The sequence below is a fragment of the Aquarana catesbeiana genome, linkage group LG10 (assembly GCF_042186555.1).
Source record: "Aquarana catesbeiana isolate 2022-GZ linkage group LG10, ASM4218655v1, whole genome shotgun sequence".
NCBI lineage: Eukaryota > Metazoa > Chordata > Amphibia > Anura > Ranidae > Aquarana > Aquarana catesbeiana.
The window spans coordinates 62311833-62329393 of record NC_133333.1 but is presented as its reverse complement, the minus strand read 5'-3'; the positions used below and the strand labels follow the sequence as shown (position 1 = coordinate 62329393).

Genomic DNA, 17561 nt, shown 5'->3' with positions numbered 1-17561 from the left:
GTGACTCCGAGGATATGGCCGAAAGATCGCCTTTTCTTCTTTTTGCTAATTGTTCCTGTGTCAAATCTTGGTAAACAGTGGAGGTACTGGATGAAAAAGAAGCAGATAAATTGTTAGAGGCATGGTTATTCGAAGTAGGTATATTAGTGGAAAAGGGTTTGTTTCTAGCTTTGGTTTCCTTGGCATTGTCCCAATTGTAGGCATATCCATTTTCATGGGCTGCTAAGTCTCTTAAGAATTTGCTTTCTTTGTCATTAATAGTCGTAAGTGTATATTCCTCCAGGTGTGCGCGCAGGGTTTTATCCCGCTTGCTATACCGGGGGGAGGAAAGACCAAGAGCATGATCTGTGTACCATCGATTGATTGCAACATCAAGTTGTGCCAACTCGATGGTATATTCGTGGCACAACATGGAGAGCATGTTGAGAGAGCATGATATAAGATTGCTTTCCCAAGAGGTTTTTAATGTGTCGTTGATTTTTTTGATATTGGGGAAAAGTTGTATTCTTAATCCCCAAGGTATTATTTTGTGTTCCGCATATTTTTCAAAGTAGGTTTTATGCCAGTAAATTCTGACTTTTTTTTCCAAGAGACGTTGTAGTCTGATAAATGCCCTATCCAGCTCAGCATCGGTTATGGTAGAAGCATTTTGGGATGCCTGGATGCGGGTCATGAGACCCTCCCAGGCTTCTCCACAGAAATCCGCCATGGCTCCACCCGGGGTCCTGAAAAGAGAAAGAAACCAGTCCTATGATAACACAAAAGATATACACGGATTAATATGTGTTCCAATGATTATCACAGTCACAGTAAGATGAAGATAAGAAGAGATATAATTTGTCAAGATGACATATAACTAAGGAAGGATAGTGGATTTGTTGGGAATAAACGAAAATAGAAGGATATATAGTTGTATTGGACAAGTATATATAATATATATGGGGATATTCAAATCAACATATCAGGGACCAAGACTAGCCAAAAGGACATAAGCATTAAAGCTTGTATTGCTCAAAAAAAGTAAAAATGGCTAGATGGTACCAGAGGATACAGCACCTCATCCCCTAAATAATCAAACGTTAAATGGGTGTGTGGACAAGGGATTATAGCGGTGCTAGGGTCAGGAAGATTAGAGAAGAAAAGATAAAACAAAAAATACTAAAATTACAAATTTTATTAATAGTCTATCATAAATACAATGTACATTATAAACAATTCATACAGTAATTATACAAATTTTGTGGATACATGTACTGTAAGTGACCCTAAGAATGGTCAAGTGGGCCAGATGGCAAGTGGCCGTTGAAGGAGGGGGGGCTCATTTTCCTACATGTTTCGCCAAAACATTGGCTTCTTCAGGGAACAGGAGCTCATAGGGTGGATATATATAAAAAATTCTGTGTGGTGGACATAAAAACACATGTTAGAAATATTAATTTGACCAAACACTGCATAGTAAAAACAATAACACACTGCAACTGTGGCTGGACATTCATGCAACCCCAAGCTCCACACCACTAAACGGAACTGCGGACATACCTGGGGCGTCAGTGCCCAAGACGGGAGGGAAGAGAGGGAGAGGGGGAACACAGCCACCCAAGGAGATCCCCACAGGGGAGCAGGCAGACCGCGCCGTAAATTATGCCTGCAGGGGGCATACAGTAGACCTGGCAAAGGAATGTAAAGATAGTCATGTGTCATAATGCACTGTGGTAGTTATTCCAGGAATAGAGGGTTGCGCATATGTGCATTGTATTAAAAAGAGAACAAAAAATATATGTATATAAATAGGTATAAATGTATCTATATCTCTGGAAAGGGTGCGGACTTACATGTATATCTAAAAGCTGTAGAGAGGCAAGGTCAGGAAGTGCCTGTGATATATGTATGCACACAGCAAGGAAAGGACATCAAGGTTGGACCATATCTGCAGACCACTTAAAGCAGGCCTAGTTGGAAAAATGGATAGTGTTAGGGGTCTTGCTGTTGTTAACTGGGGCCAGATATGGTAGTTTATGCCTATACTTACTTGATGGTATCTGCTGTAAGAAAAGATTCTCATAGCGGTACATTCACAGGTATATAGTACCAGTGCTGGGATGAAAAAGGGATAAAAATAACAGTGGATCCTATATGAAATATAAAGGAAAAAAGGAGGATCAGAAAGGTAGGGAAATGGAAGCTTTAAAATGTACTTGGGCACAGGTGAGGCTAGTGAAAAGGAATCTATTACCTAATTCATCATGAAGCACACCGTGTTGCTTGAGAAAATCAGTGTTAACCACCAGAGTAAGAGGCCGGTCCAAAGTAAGTTCTAAAAAGTATGTAAAGGAATAATAAATAATTTATTCATGTAAACAACATGAAGTCAGGGTGTTTTGAAAGGCAGAAGTTTACCTTGTAGCTGTGTGCAGAGCGAATGCAGGCACGTCCCTCGTCCATGAGAACTGAGGGACTGGCCGGTTACTCATATACCCCCCACACCTGATCAGATGATGATCAGGTGTGCGGACGCTAAACGAGGGGTAGCCACGGCTGTGCACTGCACGGTGCCTAGGAACTACGAGTTCCATCATGCAACGCGCGCACATGCTCAGATCTCACGGACCGTGTGGCGATTGGAGAGGCGAACACCCCTGGAATGGGAAGTACCAAGGTGTCATCTCACCCAATCTGCCGATGGAATAAAGGACCAGAGAGTCTGAGAACAGACGTGGGCACCCAGGGGCAGACAGTTGTCTGCGCCTTGGCGTCCGTACAGGCAAAGACAGCGCTAGCCATGTCACCCCCAAACCGGGAGAGCCCGCGGAGCCGCCGCCCACCACCCACGCCACAGATAATCCCCCCAGTCGTGGGGCTAGCCAAGGCACCAGGGACAACCGCAGTCCAGTGGCGGGGAACAAAGGGGCACGAAGTGTAGTGCGCCGAGACACAGGATGGGAGGATATCCCAACAATCTTGCCCAACGATCCACAGGGGCCACTGGGGAAGGTGGGAATTACTGTGTGTCAGCACACGACATCCAGCCACAATGTGTGCAGTGTGCATAGAGAACCACTGGGTCCCAGTACGACAGTAAAACCTGCAACCAAAAATTGAAAAAACAATGCAAAAACAATATATAGAAAAGAATATATGTGTTTCCTTTTTTATATATTCTTTTCTATATATTGTTTTTGCATTGTTTTTTCAATTTTTGGTTGCAGGTTTTACTGTCGTACTGGGACCCAGTGGTTCTCTATGCACACTGCACACATTGTGGCTGGATGTCGTGTGCTGACACACAGTAATTCCCACCTTCCCCAGTGGCCCCTGTGGATCGTTGGGCAAGATTGTTGGGATATCCTCCCATCCTGTGTCTCGGCGCACTACACTTCGTGCCCCTTTGTTCCCCGCCACTGGACTGCGGTTGTCCCTGGTGCCTTGGCTAGCCCCACGACTGGGGGGATTATCTGTGGCGTGGGTGGTGGGCGGCGGCTCCGCGGGCTCTCCCGGTTTGGGGGTGACATGGCTAGCGCTGTCTTTGCCTGTACGGACGCCAAGGCGCAGACAACTGTCTGCCCCTGGGTGCCCACGTCTGTTCTCAGACTCTCTGGTCCTTTATTCCATCGGCAGATTGGGTGAGATGACACCTTGGTACTTCCCATTCCAGGGGTGTTCGCCTCTCCAATCGCCACACGGTCCGTGAGATCTGAGCATGTGCGCGCGTTGCATGATGGAACTCGTAGTTCCTAGGCACCGTGCAGTGCACAGCCGTGGCTACCCCTCGTTTAGCGTCCGCACACCTGATCATCATCTGATCAGGTGTGGGGGGTATATGAGTAACCGGCCAGTCCCTCAGTTCTCATGGACGAGGGACGTGCCTGCATTCGCTCTGCACACAGCTACAAGGTAAACTTCTGCCTTTCAAAACACCCTGACTTCATGTTGTTTACATGAATAAATTATTTATTATTCCTTTACATACTTTTTAGAACTTACTTTGGACCGGCCTCTTACTCTGGTGGTTAACACTGATTTTCTCAAGCAACACGGTGTGCTTCATGATGAATTAGGTAATAGATTCCTTTTCACTAGCCTCACCTGTGCCCAAGTACATTTTAAAGCTTCCATTTCCCTACCTTTCTGATCCTCCTTTTTTCCTTTATATTTCATATAGGATCCACTGTTATTTTTATCCCTTTTTCATCCCAGCACTGGTACTATATACCTGTGAATGTACCGCTATGAGAATCTTTTCTTACAGCAGATACCATCAAGTAAGTATAGGCATAAACTACCATATCTGGCCCCAGTTAACAACAGCAAGACCCCTAACACTATCCATTTTTCCAACTAGGCCTGCTTTAAGTGGTCTGCAGATATGGTCCAACCTTGATGTCCTTTCCTTGCTGTGTGCATACATATATCACAGGCACTTCCTGACCTTGCCTCTCTACAGCTTTTAGATATACATGTAAGTCCGCACCCTTTCCAGAGATATAGATACATTTATACCTATTTATATACATATATTTTTTGTTCTCTTTTTAATACAATGCACATATGCGCAACCCTCTATTCCTGGAATAACTACCACAGTGCATTATGACACATGACTATCTTTACATTCCTTTGCCAGGTCTACTGTATGCCCCCTGCAGGCATAATTTACGGCGCGGTCTGCCTGCTCCCCTGTGGGGATCTCCTTGGGTGGCTGTGTTCCCCCTCTCCCTCTCTTCCCTCCCGTCTTGGGCACTGACGCCCCAGGTATGTCCGCAGTTCCGTTTAGTGGTGTGGAGCTTGGGGTTGCATGAATGTCCAGCCACAGTTGCAGTGTGTTATTGTTTTTACTATGCAGTGTTTGGTCAAATTAATATTTCTAACATGTGTTTTTATGTCCACCACACAGAATTTTTTATATATATCCACCCTATGAGCTCCTGTTCCCTGAAGAAGCCAATGTTTTGGCGAAACATGTAGGAAAATGAGCCCCCCCTCCTTCAACGGCCACTTGCCATCTGGCCCACTTGACCATTCTTAGGGTCACTTACAGTACATGTATCCACAAAATTTGTATAATTACTGTATGAATTGTTTATAATGTACATTGTATTTATGATAGACTATTAATAAAATTTGTAATTTTAGTATTTTTTGTTTTATCTTTTCTTCTCTAATCTTCCTGACCCTAGCACCGCTATAATCCCTTGTCCACACACCCATTTAACGTTTGATTATTTAGGGGATGAGGTGCTGTATCCTCTGGTACCATCTAGCCATTTTTACTTTTTTTTACCTTTTTTCTAAAATTGTGCCTGTGTCCAAATATATGGACCTAACTGATAAGCCTTGATAGTTGCTTCGTGGGGTTTTTCAAAACATCCATGGGACAAAAACAAAAAACAAAAACACATATATATATATATATATATATATATATATGTACAGTCAGGTCCATAAATATTGCGACATCGACACAATTGTAATCTTTTTGGCTCTATACACCACCACAATGGATTTGAAACTAAACGAACAAGATGTGCCTTAACTGCAGACTTTCAGCTTTAATTTGAGGTTATTTACATCCAAATCAGGTGAACGGTGTAGGAATTACAACAGTTTGTATATGTGCCTCCCACTTTTTAAGGGACCAAAAGTAATGGGACAATAGGCTGCTCAGCTGTTCCATGGCCATGTGTGTGTTATTCCCTCATTATCCCATTTACAAGGAGCAGATAAAAGGTCCAGAGTTCATTTCAAGTGTGCTATTTGCATTTGGAATCTGTTGCTGTCAACTCTCAATATGAGATCCAAAGAGCTGTCACTATCAGTGAAGCAAGCCATCATTAGGCTGAAAAAACAAAACAAACCCATCAGAGAGATAGCAAAAACATTAGGTGTGGGCAAATCAACTGTTTGGAACAGCCTTAAAAAGAAAGAACGCACTGGTGAGCTCAGCAACACCAAAAGACCCAGAACACCACGGAAAACAACTGTGGTGGATGACCGAAGAATTCTTTCCCTGGTGAAGAAAAAACCCTTCACAGTTGGCCAGATCAAGAACACTCTCCAGGAGGTAGGTGTATGTGTGTCAAAGTCAACAATCAAGAGAAGACTTCACCAGAGTGAATACAGAGGGTTCACCACAAGATGTAAATCATTGGTGAGCCTCAAAAACAGGAAGGCCAGATTAGAGTTTGCCAAACAACTAAAACTAAACTAAACTAAAAAAGCCTTCACAGTTCTGGAACAACATCCTATGCCAGAGTGATGGGAAGAGAAGAGGATGGAGAAGAAAAGGAACTGCTCATGATCCAAAGCATACCACCTCATCAGTGAAGCATGGTGGTGGTAGTGTCATGGCGTGGGCATGTATGGCTGCCGATGGAACTGGTTCTCTTGTATTTATTGATGATGTCACTGCTGACAAAAGCAGCAGGATGAATTCTGAAGTGTTTCAAGCAATATTATTTGCTCATATTCAGCAAAATGCTTCAGAACTCATTGGACGGCGCTCCACAGTGCAGATGGACAATTACCCGAAGCATACTGCAAAAGAAACCAAAGAGTTTTTTAAAGGAAAGAGTGGAATGTTATGCAATGGCCAAGTCAATCATCTGACCTGAATCCGATTGAGCATGCATTTCACTTGCTGAAGACAAAACTGAAGGGAAAATGCCCCAAGAACAAGCAGGAACTGAAGACAGTAGAGGCCTGGCAGAGCATCACCAGTGATGAAACCCAGCGTCTGGTGATGTCTATGCGTTCCAGACTTCAGGCTGTAATTGACTGCAAAGGATTTGCAACAAAGTATTAAAAAGTGAAAGTTTGATGGATGTTTGTTAATCTGTCCCATTAATTTTGGTCCCTTTAAAAAGTGGGAGGCACATATACAAACTGTATAAAGTGATCTTGCACAAAAAATAAATATCACTGTAAAAACACTGTGATAAGATAACCCAACAAATATATCACTGATAAAATAAGAGTAACTCCACTTGGAGTAAAGTAATGATGAATATAAATAAATATAAATGTGCAATAAATGCAATGAAGTGTCCTAAATGTTCCTGAATCATGTGAAAAAATATTAAATCACAAAAATGTAATGTAACACAAAAATGTAAATATATCACAAAAATGTATATTGAGGCTAAATAGTCCTCTGAATAAAGTGTTAAACTTCTGCCATCTTCACAAACTGATGGATCCGCCGGTATATGTGATGTTGAATAAATACACACACATATAAATGTCAATAAATGTTCCTAGGTGTTCCACAAATAGCCTCTGTGACAGACCTAGGCGGGAAAGAGACTTTTGGAGGGGACTGTATGCTAGCCTCTTGCCGATCGATCGGGGGCCCTTGCATTTGGGGGAACGGTGCTCTTTGTGAGCTGTATGTCTTGGGGACCCTGGATTTGCCATATTGGAATAGTGGCTGATTCATAATGCTGGGACAGATACTGTTAGGAGATGCTGATGTAAATTCCAACACCTGTCTATTGTCTGCTAAAATGTGTATTGTAAATAAGTCTACTATGGGATCTAAGAGTCATTAGATCCCCATTGTTATTTGTGTTAATTAACTCTGCTATTGTGAAGAAGAGTCTATGTTGATTGTGATAATGTTGATTGGACTTTCTGAACTACAAGACGGCCAGTCTGGCCTAACGGTCATGTCTGAGTCATCTAGGCTGTCTAAAGGGATTAGTTAATTAGCTCAGAGTAATATGAGCAGGAGGTCTGCACCTCCACTTTGAGTGTATAAAAGCCTGTATTTTGTCAATAAAGATAGATTCCTGTTTGAACTTACATACAGCCTGCCTGGTGTTTGTTCTGAGCCATCACAACTGGGTTAGAACGGCACAGAGCTGTAGTTCTTATCCCGGAGCATTGGATGACTGAACCATCAGACGTTGCAATCTGATTCAATAGCTGCAGAGGAGTGTCGGGAGAGTGGAACCAAGCGAGCAAAGGGGCTCGTTACAGCCTCTTTGTACTAAAGTCTCCCAGAACTCTCACCTTAGTTATAGAAATAAATCACATCCATAAGCAATAAAGGATCTCCGCTATCGTCTATGGGCACCTCTTTCAGATGTGTGTATATATATGTATATATATATATACACACACACACACACACACACACACACAGGATCTCCCAAAAGTGAGTACACCCCTCACATTTTTGTAAATATTTTATTAAATATTTTCCTGTGACAACACTGTAGAAATGACACTTTGCTACAATGTAAAGTAGTGAGTGTAGGGGGGGGGGAGGGGAAAAAAACAAAAAACGAATTCTCTACTTATTACTATTATCCTTTATTTAAATGCTTTCATATCACTATTCCTGTATGTATATCCTACTTATTATATTGACTCTCCTATTTGTCACTATTATCTCTCGCCCCTTCTTTAAAGGAGGGAAGAGAAGAAGAGAAAAAGAAATTAAAAAAAAAAAAAAACAACATTTCTTTCTCTTTCGTGCTTCGTAGTCCTTACCTCTATGCATGCATCAATAAATCAATAAATTATGATATTCACCTTTTGCTCTTACTATTTTACCCATCCCTAGGGTTATCATTTCTGGGCCTTATTAATTTCATTATATATTGTTATATCTCAAACACAATACAACAGTGCCATGGTGCATATTCCGTTAAATCAATAGTCCACCTTATACATTGTTATTTCCTACAATTAAATAATTACATTTAAGGTGCTTCGAATTCATTAGTGCCTTAGTGTGTATTTTTCACCCTATACCTTACAGTTACAAAAAAAAAAAAAACAATTTTTTAAAGTAAAAATGCCTCAATCTCAATTCCCCAGTGCATAAACCATTAGATATTATTGTAACAATAAAAATATCTCAAATTCAATTCCCCAGTAGTGCGTAAACCATTATATATTCCACCTATCATTATTTTTAACCCCTCTCAAAAAAAAAAAAAAAAATAATAATAAGTAAATCTTTACAGAATAATAGAAATCCTCAACTTCAATTCCTCAGTGTATAAACCATTAAATATTTCACCTTATAAAAAAAAAAAACTTTTCTCTTTTCTTTTTTTTTTTCCTTCCCTTAGAGTAAAAATGCCTCAATCTCAATTCCCCAGTGCATAAACCATTAAATATTATTATAAACAATAAAAATATCTCAAATTCAGTTCCCCAATAGTGCGTAAACCATTATATATTCCACCTAATTCATTATTATTAACCTCTCTCCAAAAAAAAAAAAAAAATGTAAATCTTTACAGAATAATAAAAATCCTCAACTTCAATTCCTCAGTGTATAAACCATTAAATATTTCACCTTATACATTGTAAAAAAAAAAAAAAAAAAGAGTAAAAATATCTCAAACCCATTTCCCCAGTGCATACACCATTAAATATATATATATATATATATATATATAAAAATTTCTTTTCCTTTACGGAATAAAAATCCTCAACTTTAATTCCTCAGTGTATAAACGCTTAAATATTTTCACCTCATACATTAAAAAAAAAAAAAAAAAAAAAAAAAACTTTTCCCCCTCCCTCCAACCGTCCCCGCCCCCCTGCCCCCCGCAGTCCCCATTCCTTTTTACGCTTTCTTGGCTGTCTGCATGTACATAATAGGCCAATCCGGCAATGCTATTTCTGGAATTTTAAGAATGTCCAAAAATTTCGGCAAATCTTCCATATCTCTGAATGATATAGTATGTCCATCCCTTTGAACCTGCAGTTGAAATGGAAATTTCCATCTGTATTGAAAATTGTTCTTGATTAATTGCTCCACCAAAGGCCTTACCGCTCTTCTGCGATCCAGCGTAAATTTTGATAAGTCTTGAAAAAATAACAGGGGTTCTCCCTTGTATTGAATATTTTTGTTTTGACGGGCCGCGGACATAATTTTATCCTTTATGTGGGCAAAGTGCATTTTACAAATAATATCCCGAGGCTTTTTTAAATCTTTCTTTCTTATCCCTGTTACTCTGTGTGCCCGTTCGATGATTAGATCTTTTATATCGACATCTTGGGCAACCCCCTGAAAAACTTTTTGTAGTGTTGTAATAAGTTCTTTTGAGCTTACTTCTTCTTTTAATCCTCTGATTCTTATATTTGATCTTCTATTTCTATTTTCTTGCTCGTCCACATTGCTTATTATTTGCTTTAGTTGTTTTTCTTGCTTCTGTATTTTTTCCTCCATTCTTTTAATTTCTTGTTCCGTTTTTAGGACTCTCTTGTCCACTATGTCTATTTTTTCTTGTGTATTCTTAGTAGATATTTTTAATTCTTGTATCTCTATTTTATATGATTCTTCCAACCTGTGATTATATTGATCCATGTCTGCCCTCGTTGGGAGCGATCGAATATACGCCCTTATATCCCATTTCTCCTTATCCTCCTCCTTTTGTTTGTTTGTTAACCCTGTTTTATCAATTGGTGAACTATTTCTAGGGTGGCTTACTTACTCTTCTCCTGATGATCTAGATTTTACAGATGATTGCGCTAAATTTGATGATTCCTGTGATGTTTGTAATTCCTGTATCGCATGGGGGGATTGTGGTTGCAATTGTTGGAAGAATTCCTTGATGTCTGCTGTTTTTATTGGTTGTGCCCCTATAGTGTTTCTATTACTAACTTCTCCTTTATCTTTTTTACCTGTTTGATTTTGCGGTGTTTTATTACCTTTCTTAGGTGCCATTATCCCTTCCCTTTCCCTTCGTTTGTTGAACTTTTATTTACTATACCGGGGTAGGGGAGGGGGACATTAAAAAAGTCCTCTTTCCTTATAGTATAGTCCTTTAATATGCATACAATGTCCCTTTAAATTTTACCTCTCCTGCATACAATAAGCAGTTCAGTGGCGAACGCTCCTCCTTAAGTTAGTAGACTGTTGTTTAATTTATTATCCTCCTTTAATTTGATAATTTATCTCTCTTTATCTTTCTTTATTAAATAATATGTCCTTCTTAGTTTCCAGAGTTTATAGTTGCATAAGATTAGATTTATCACTTTTATGCTGCTGTTTCCAAAGTCATACCTGTGAGCGGTTTTGGAGATGGTTACACACTTTACCTTCGGCGGCTACCGCTTTCGATTATGGATATCCCCGAGTCCGCTCAGTCCGCCTGATCTCTGCCGCTCAGCTCCCAGGACCTCCGCCGGAGAGGGCATCCATAAACAAGTGTCTCCGCCGTCCGCACCACATACTCACGGAGGCTCCCGTCTGGCCTCGCCCGCTGTCTCCCGGCTCTGCCCCCGGAAGCAGTCCCGGCACCCCACAGGCTCATTTTCTTTTGGCTCCCTCAGGTCTCCTAGTCCTCGCGAGTGCCGCTACTCTATCTGCCACTTCCTCGTCTCCTCCTCCCGCTCACACTGATCGGTTCTGCTGTGTTCCGGAATGGCCTCGGAGCCGTCAATCTTGCTCCAGGTATGTTCCCGCTTGTTAGCTGGTTAGCATTATCGGCATGTTGGCCTTCAAATATATCAGTTTTTCAGCCTGTCTGCCTCTCCACGTATCTGCCTCTCAGCGTGTCTGCTTGTCAGCGTGGCGACATGTCAGACCCTTGATCTCCCTACGCGGCCATCTTGGTCAGCAGCTCCTCCCCCCTCAAAGACCACGCTTGTGAGTGTACTGTTTGTATAACAGTGTCAATTTGCTGTCTCCTCAAAATAACAACACACAGCCATTAATGTCTAAACCGCTGGCAACAAAAGAGAGTACACCCCTAAATGAAAATGTCCAAATAGGGCCCAATTAGCCATTTTTCCTCCCCGGGGTCATGTGACTCGGTGTTACAAGGTCTCGGATGTGAATGGGGAGCAGGTGTGGTAAATTCGGTGTTATCGCTCTCACTCTCACATACTGGTCACTGGAAGTTCAACATGGCACCTCATGGCAAAGAATTCTCTGAGGATCTGAAAAAAAGAATTGTTGCTCTACGTAATGGCCTAGGCTATAAGAAGATTGCCAAGACCCTGAAGCTGAGCTGAAGCACTGTGGACTAGACCATACAGCAGTTTAAGAGGACAGGTTCCACTCAGAACAGTCACCATTGTCGACCAAAGAAGTTGCGTGCATGTGCTCAGTGTCACATCCAGAGGTTTTCTTTGGGAAATAGATGTATGAGTGCTGCCATTGCTGCAGAGGTTGAAGGGGTGGGAGGTCAGCCTGTCAGTGCCCAGACCATACACCGCACACTGCATAAAATTGGTCTGCATGGCTGTTGTCCCAGAAGGAAGCCTCTTTTAAAGATGATGCACAAGAAAGCCCGCAAACAGTTTGCTTAAGGCAAGCAGACTAAGGACATGAATTACTGGAACCATGTCCTGTGGTCTGATGAGACTAAGATAAACTTATTTGGCTCAGATAGTGTCAAGCATGTGTGGCGGCAACCAGGTGAGGAATACAAAGACAAGTGTGTCTTGCCTACAGTCAAGCATGGTGGTGGGAGTGTCATGGTCTGGGGCTGCATGAATGCTGCCGGAACTGGGGAGCTACAGTTCATTGAAGGAACCATGAATGCCAACATGTACTGTGACATACTGAAGCAGAGCATGATCCCCTCCCTTCGGAGACTGGGCCGCAGGGCATTGTTCCAACATAATGACCCCAAACACATCTCCAAGACGACCACTGCCTTGCTAAAGAAGCTGAGGGTAAAGGTGATGGACTGGCCAAGCATGTCTCCAGACCTAAATACGGATACATTCCAGTACATGGCTTACTGGAATGTGCCGCTATTTCGCTTTTATAATGTGTGCATATGTATATTAACTGTTTGGAATATGAAATTATATCCTCATTTATATGTATTCATTAAACTGTACTTTATTCATTTGTGTGTATATATTCAATGGCTTTGCTATATATTTCATACTGAGTGTGATTTTTATACCCTCTGTATGACAAATAAACAAATTGCTAAGCCATCTGTACCTGTATTACCCTATTTGGTTGCCACCTGCCTCACACAAAGCCCCATCTCCCTCTCTATGTTCAGCTCTGTGATGTCTTCGTGGAGGAGTGGAAGAGGACTCCAGTGGCCACCTGTGAAGCTGTGGTGAACTGCATGCTTAAGAGGGTTATGGCAGTGCTGGAAAATAATGGTGGCCACACAAAAAATTGACACTTTGGGCCCAATTTGGACATTTTCACTTAGGGGGATACTCACTTTTGTTGCCAGCGGTTTAGACATTAATGGTCGTGTGTTATTTTGAGGGGACAGCAAATTTACACTGTTATACAAGCTGTACACTTACTACTTTTACATTGTAGCAAAGCGTCATTTCTTCAGTGTTGTCACATGAAAAGATAGAATAAAATATTTTAAGGGGTGAGATACTTTTGTGTGTGTGTGTGTGTGTGTGTGTGTGTGTATGTATATATATATATATATATATATATATATATATATATATATATATATATATATATATATATACATATATATAGCGGGCACCTACTTTTATGTAGGTGACCTTTCTTGTTAGCTTTTTGTTTCAGGTAAACTTAGACAGGCTGATGCTATTTGTGTGATTAATCGTCAAGAATCGTTATCACGGTCTTGACTAAAGTGTTTCACAATTCTTTCTATGCAAAGAATTCTCTCTGCTCTTCTGAAGCCACAGCCCTCAAAAGAAAGCAAGAGAAAAACGGGGCAGTCTGCCAAGAAACAAAACATTCTTTATCAGCTGAACTTAAGTATAAACATTGTAACAATTTGTCAATGGAATAGACTACCCGTGTAAGTGAAAAAAGTTTAACTACTTAAACACTAAATATTTTTCTGACATTTGTTTCAAGTTCAAATCTTTTTTTTTTTTGCTAGAAAATTACTTAGAACCCCCAAACATATATTTTTTTTTTAGTAGACACCCTAGAGAATAAAATGGTGGTTGTTGCAATATTTTATGTCACACTGTATTTGCGCAGTGGTCTTTCAAATGTAATTTTTTTGGAAAAAATTACTTTAATGAATTAAAAAAAAATCTAACCAGTAAAGTTAGCCCATTTTTTTTTTGTATAATGTGAAAGATTTTACGTCGCGAGAATCGTTAGAGAATCGTGATCTTTTTATTCTAAGCAAAAAAATCGTGATTCTCATTTTGGCCAGAATCGTGCAGCTCTAGCCTGTATTGTTGATTTCTATATTTGAGTGATAGGTGTTTATGTGTTGGTCTCGGCCAATCATTCATTTGCTTGGTAATCCCGGAACTCTCATATAAAAAGGGGGGTCACATGGTGCCCGGGAGTTCGAGTCCAGTCCTGCTCTGAGGTTTTCCCCTCCGGGGAGCTAACGGAGCTTCACCCTAGCTAGAAGGGTGGAGATCTGGTTCTCATGGAGGAACAGAGGACATCTTGCCGCATGTAGTTGTGGATGTCGCGGGCCGCCCCTGCGGGGAGGGGAACGGGCCACAAAGAGATAAAGGAAACTGAGAAACATTGCGGATGAAGTAGCAACAAAGCGGAAGTAAACTGGGCGATCGTTTATGAGTGGCACATGGACTATCGATCACGTGAGTGAAAGCCCAAGGGAAAGGTACTGCCAGAGACTGAGGGTTGTTGGTGCACAAGTCAGTGACATGGGCAGTGATGGCCTATGACTTTGAGTTCAGCATTGCCCCGGGATTCCAATCAGTCAAGCGGGAGGAGTTATTCAGATTAGCTCTCCTTTAGCTTAATCTGGAATTACCATGTCGGTGGGTAGTAGTGGTAAAAAGGTAGCAGTGAAGCTGCAAGCACACTTGTAGAGATATGAATCGTTCTTTTAAAGTTATCCAGATGAAGAAGTTATTCAGAGTGACTCTTTATCAACTCATTCTCTATCAAATCTACTTCCATTGTCCCTGATTGAAGAGATCATTGAGAAATGATTTCTTGACTGTCCGCAATTGTACTCAGATTTTCTTGTATGATTCATGAAAAGATGACAATGTAACAGAAGAGCATCTCAAAGGAAGTCCTTCTCCCATCCCAGTTTATGTTGATGAATAAAGCATTAAGAAAAGCACTAAGGACTGTGACTTTTTAAATCTATGGGCTGCGAGGGTTGAGTAGTAAACGTGAATTACGGATATAGCAAATATTCAGCCGCTCCTTCGGGGGTAAGAGCTACATATATATATATATAAACAAAGGTTGAATTCGAATTCGGAATCAAAGTAATTATTGGGTGATGATACTGGTGGAACAAAAGCAATACAGGAAGTTGTTTAACCACTTGTTGACCGCCCGCCGTCATTATACGTCGGCTGTTTGAAGAGGAATATTGTTGTTATGGCAGCAGCTAGCTACCATAACCCCAGTATCCTCTTCAAGAGCGGGCTGTCGGCTTTCAGATTAAAGTGGTCTCTGTGGCGGATTCGCCATAAGATGACTTTTAATTGGTGGCAGGAGAGAGGGGTCTCTCGCCACGCTCCGTTGCCCTCCGTCGCTTACCGGAGCCGCTGGCAGCGGCAGAGGCGATCGGATCCTTCTCCGTGTGGGGTATAGAGCTGAGTGAGGGGAAGATGGCCCCCACCCAGCTCCATACCATTGCAGGGCGGAAGCGACGTCAAAAGGTCACTTCCGCCCATAGCTCTTAAAGGGACATTTTTTAAATTTATTTTTTATTGCATTTTAGTGTAAATATGAGATCTGAGGTATTTTTGACCCCAGATCTCATATTTATGAGGTCCTGCCATGCTTTTTTTTCTATTACAAGGGATGTTTACATTCCTTGTAATAGGAATATAAGTGACACATTTTTTTTTAAGAACAATGTAAAAATAAAAAGTAAAATAAATAAGAAAAAAAAAATTATTTAACGCGACCCGTCCCGGCGAGCCCGCGTGCAGAAGCGAGCACATACATGAGTAGCAAACACATATATAAACGGTGTTCAAACCACACATGTGAGGTATCGCCGCGATCAATAGAACGAGAGCAGTAATTATGTTCTTAGACCTCCTCTATAACTCAAAACATGCAACATGTAGAATTTTTTTAAACATTGCTAATGGAGATTTTTAAGGGTAAAAGTTGACATGCTGAGTAAAAATTAGACTATGGGGGATATAGCAGATTTAAATTAGATACCACAACTTTAATGAATAAGGAATTTCCTTTGTTCAAAGATAAATTTAATTAATAACTGTTAATTTATTTATAGCAACCTTCCGGACACAAATGTCAGGCTGGTTTTATCTCGGTTGTCAGAGAGCTTGTCAGAAGTTATCATGCTGGTAACAGAAGAACCGAGCAGCAGAAAGACACAGGATTTAGGGCTTTGGAGAGAGATTAGTAAATGCTACAAATAGATGTGCCCTGGTCAAATTTCATCCACTTTAAATAAGGTTTTTAATGTTTTTTTTTTAAATAACTATAAATTTGTATCTACAAATAGATGTGCCCTGGTCAAATTTCATCCACTTTAAATAAGTTTTTTAATGTTTTTTTTAACTATAAATTTGTATCTAGTTCCACTGTCATTTGTTTGTTTTGACAGCATGTATAGAATATATTTCTGCCATTACAATATGCATCTGTTTTCTATATTTTGCAGAATTTTGTATTCTGAAATACCAAAAAAGTTAAAAGAACTTTTGAAGGATGGCTATAAGGTACATTTTAAATTTTACTGTACATGGGCTGCAGAGATGATGGATACAATGTAAGCTGAACCAAAACCTATTGCCTAACAAGTTATTATTCCTGTTATTTCTCTACTTTATACATATTTGAAATGCTGTTCCTGCCTAAGGTAGATAGGAGTGATCGGTAATACATGTTTCCTTATATATAAAGGGGCAATGTATCCTTTTTCATTTCTCTAAGAGAAATATTAGGGCTGTCAATGTTGATGTTTTCTGAAAATGCTAACTGCTTGACTGAACTATTTTATGAGCCACTGGCCAATGAGTATGCATATTAGGTAAGTAAGAAGTCAATTTGCATGCTTATTTTGCCCCAGTGACTGAAGATATTGAAGAATTTTAGAATGACAGCAACTACCATTTGAAGAATGACAAATGTGGCCTCCATGCTTCTGTTGGAAAGATTTGTTATAAGTTATTTCAGCCTTGCCACTCAGGGATAGGTGTGTGTGCAGTGCTTGTGTTTTTCCCTATCCGTGCATAACTGTCTGTAAGTACCACACAGAGGCTGACCTGTCCCCTACCTGAGCCCAGAATGAATAACAGCCACACACTCCGGGCTGCTGGAAAGGGGTAAGGCCACAGCCATTGCTCCCAATTTGGTGTGCAAGCCGAATGCACACTGCGTTTGGGGCAGTGTGCCCACACTTGCAAATTGGGGACAGCGGCTGTGTCCCAATTGACATGCATGGGGCTTCCTGCTCAGGGACACACAAAACACATGTTATATTGAAGTTTTTGAAGGTGTTATTACTGAGCTTAGACAGAAAATAGATTGTATTTACAGTTCTGTAAGGTAGAGAATATGGTCAAATAATTTAAAATCAAATTATCTGTGAGGTAAGCCTCTGCTATTATAACAATTAATTAATGAAGGTTTACCGTATTAGAGATGCAAATTAGTTACTGGTTCTTTTTAATATGTTACACTTCCTTTGTTG

At 40.6% G+C, this 17561-nt stretch overlaps 1 protein-coding gene across 6 annotated transcripts in view; it reads left to right on the top strand.

Moving 5' to 3' along the window:
• Window positions 1–17561, top strand: part of PNKP (polynucleotide kinase 3'-phosphatase) — a 409941-nt gene that overhangs the window by 157931 nt on the left and 234449 nt on the right. For all 6 annotated transcript variants that reach the window (XM_073602264.1, XM_073602267.1, XM_073602263.1 and 3 more), the window contains one exon: window positions 16530–16587. In XM_073602264.1, the coding sequence (XP_073458365.1) occupies window positions 16530–16587 (58 nt within the window). The remainder of the gene's footprint in view (window positions 1–16529; window positions 16588–17561) is intronic.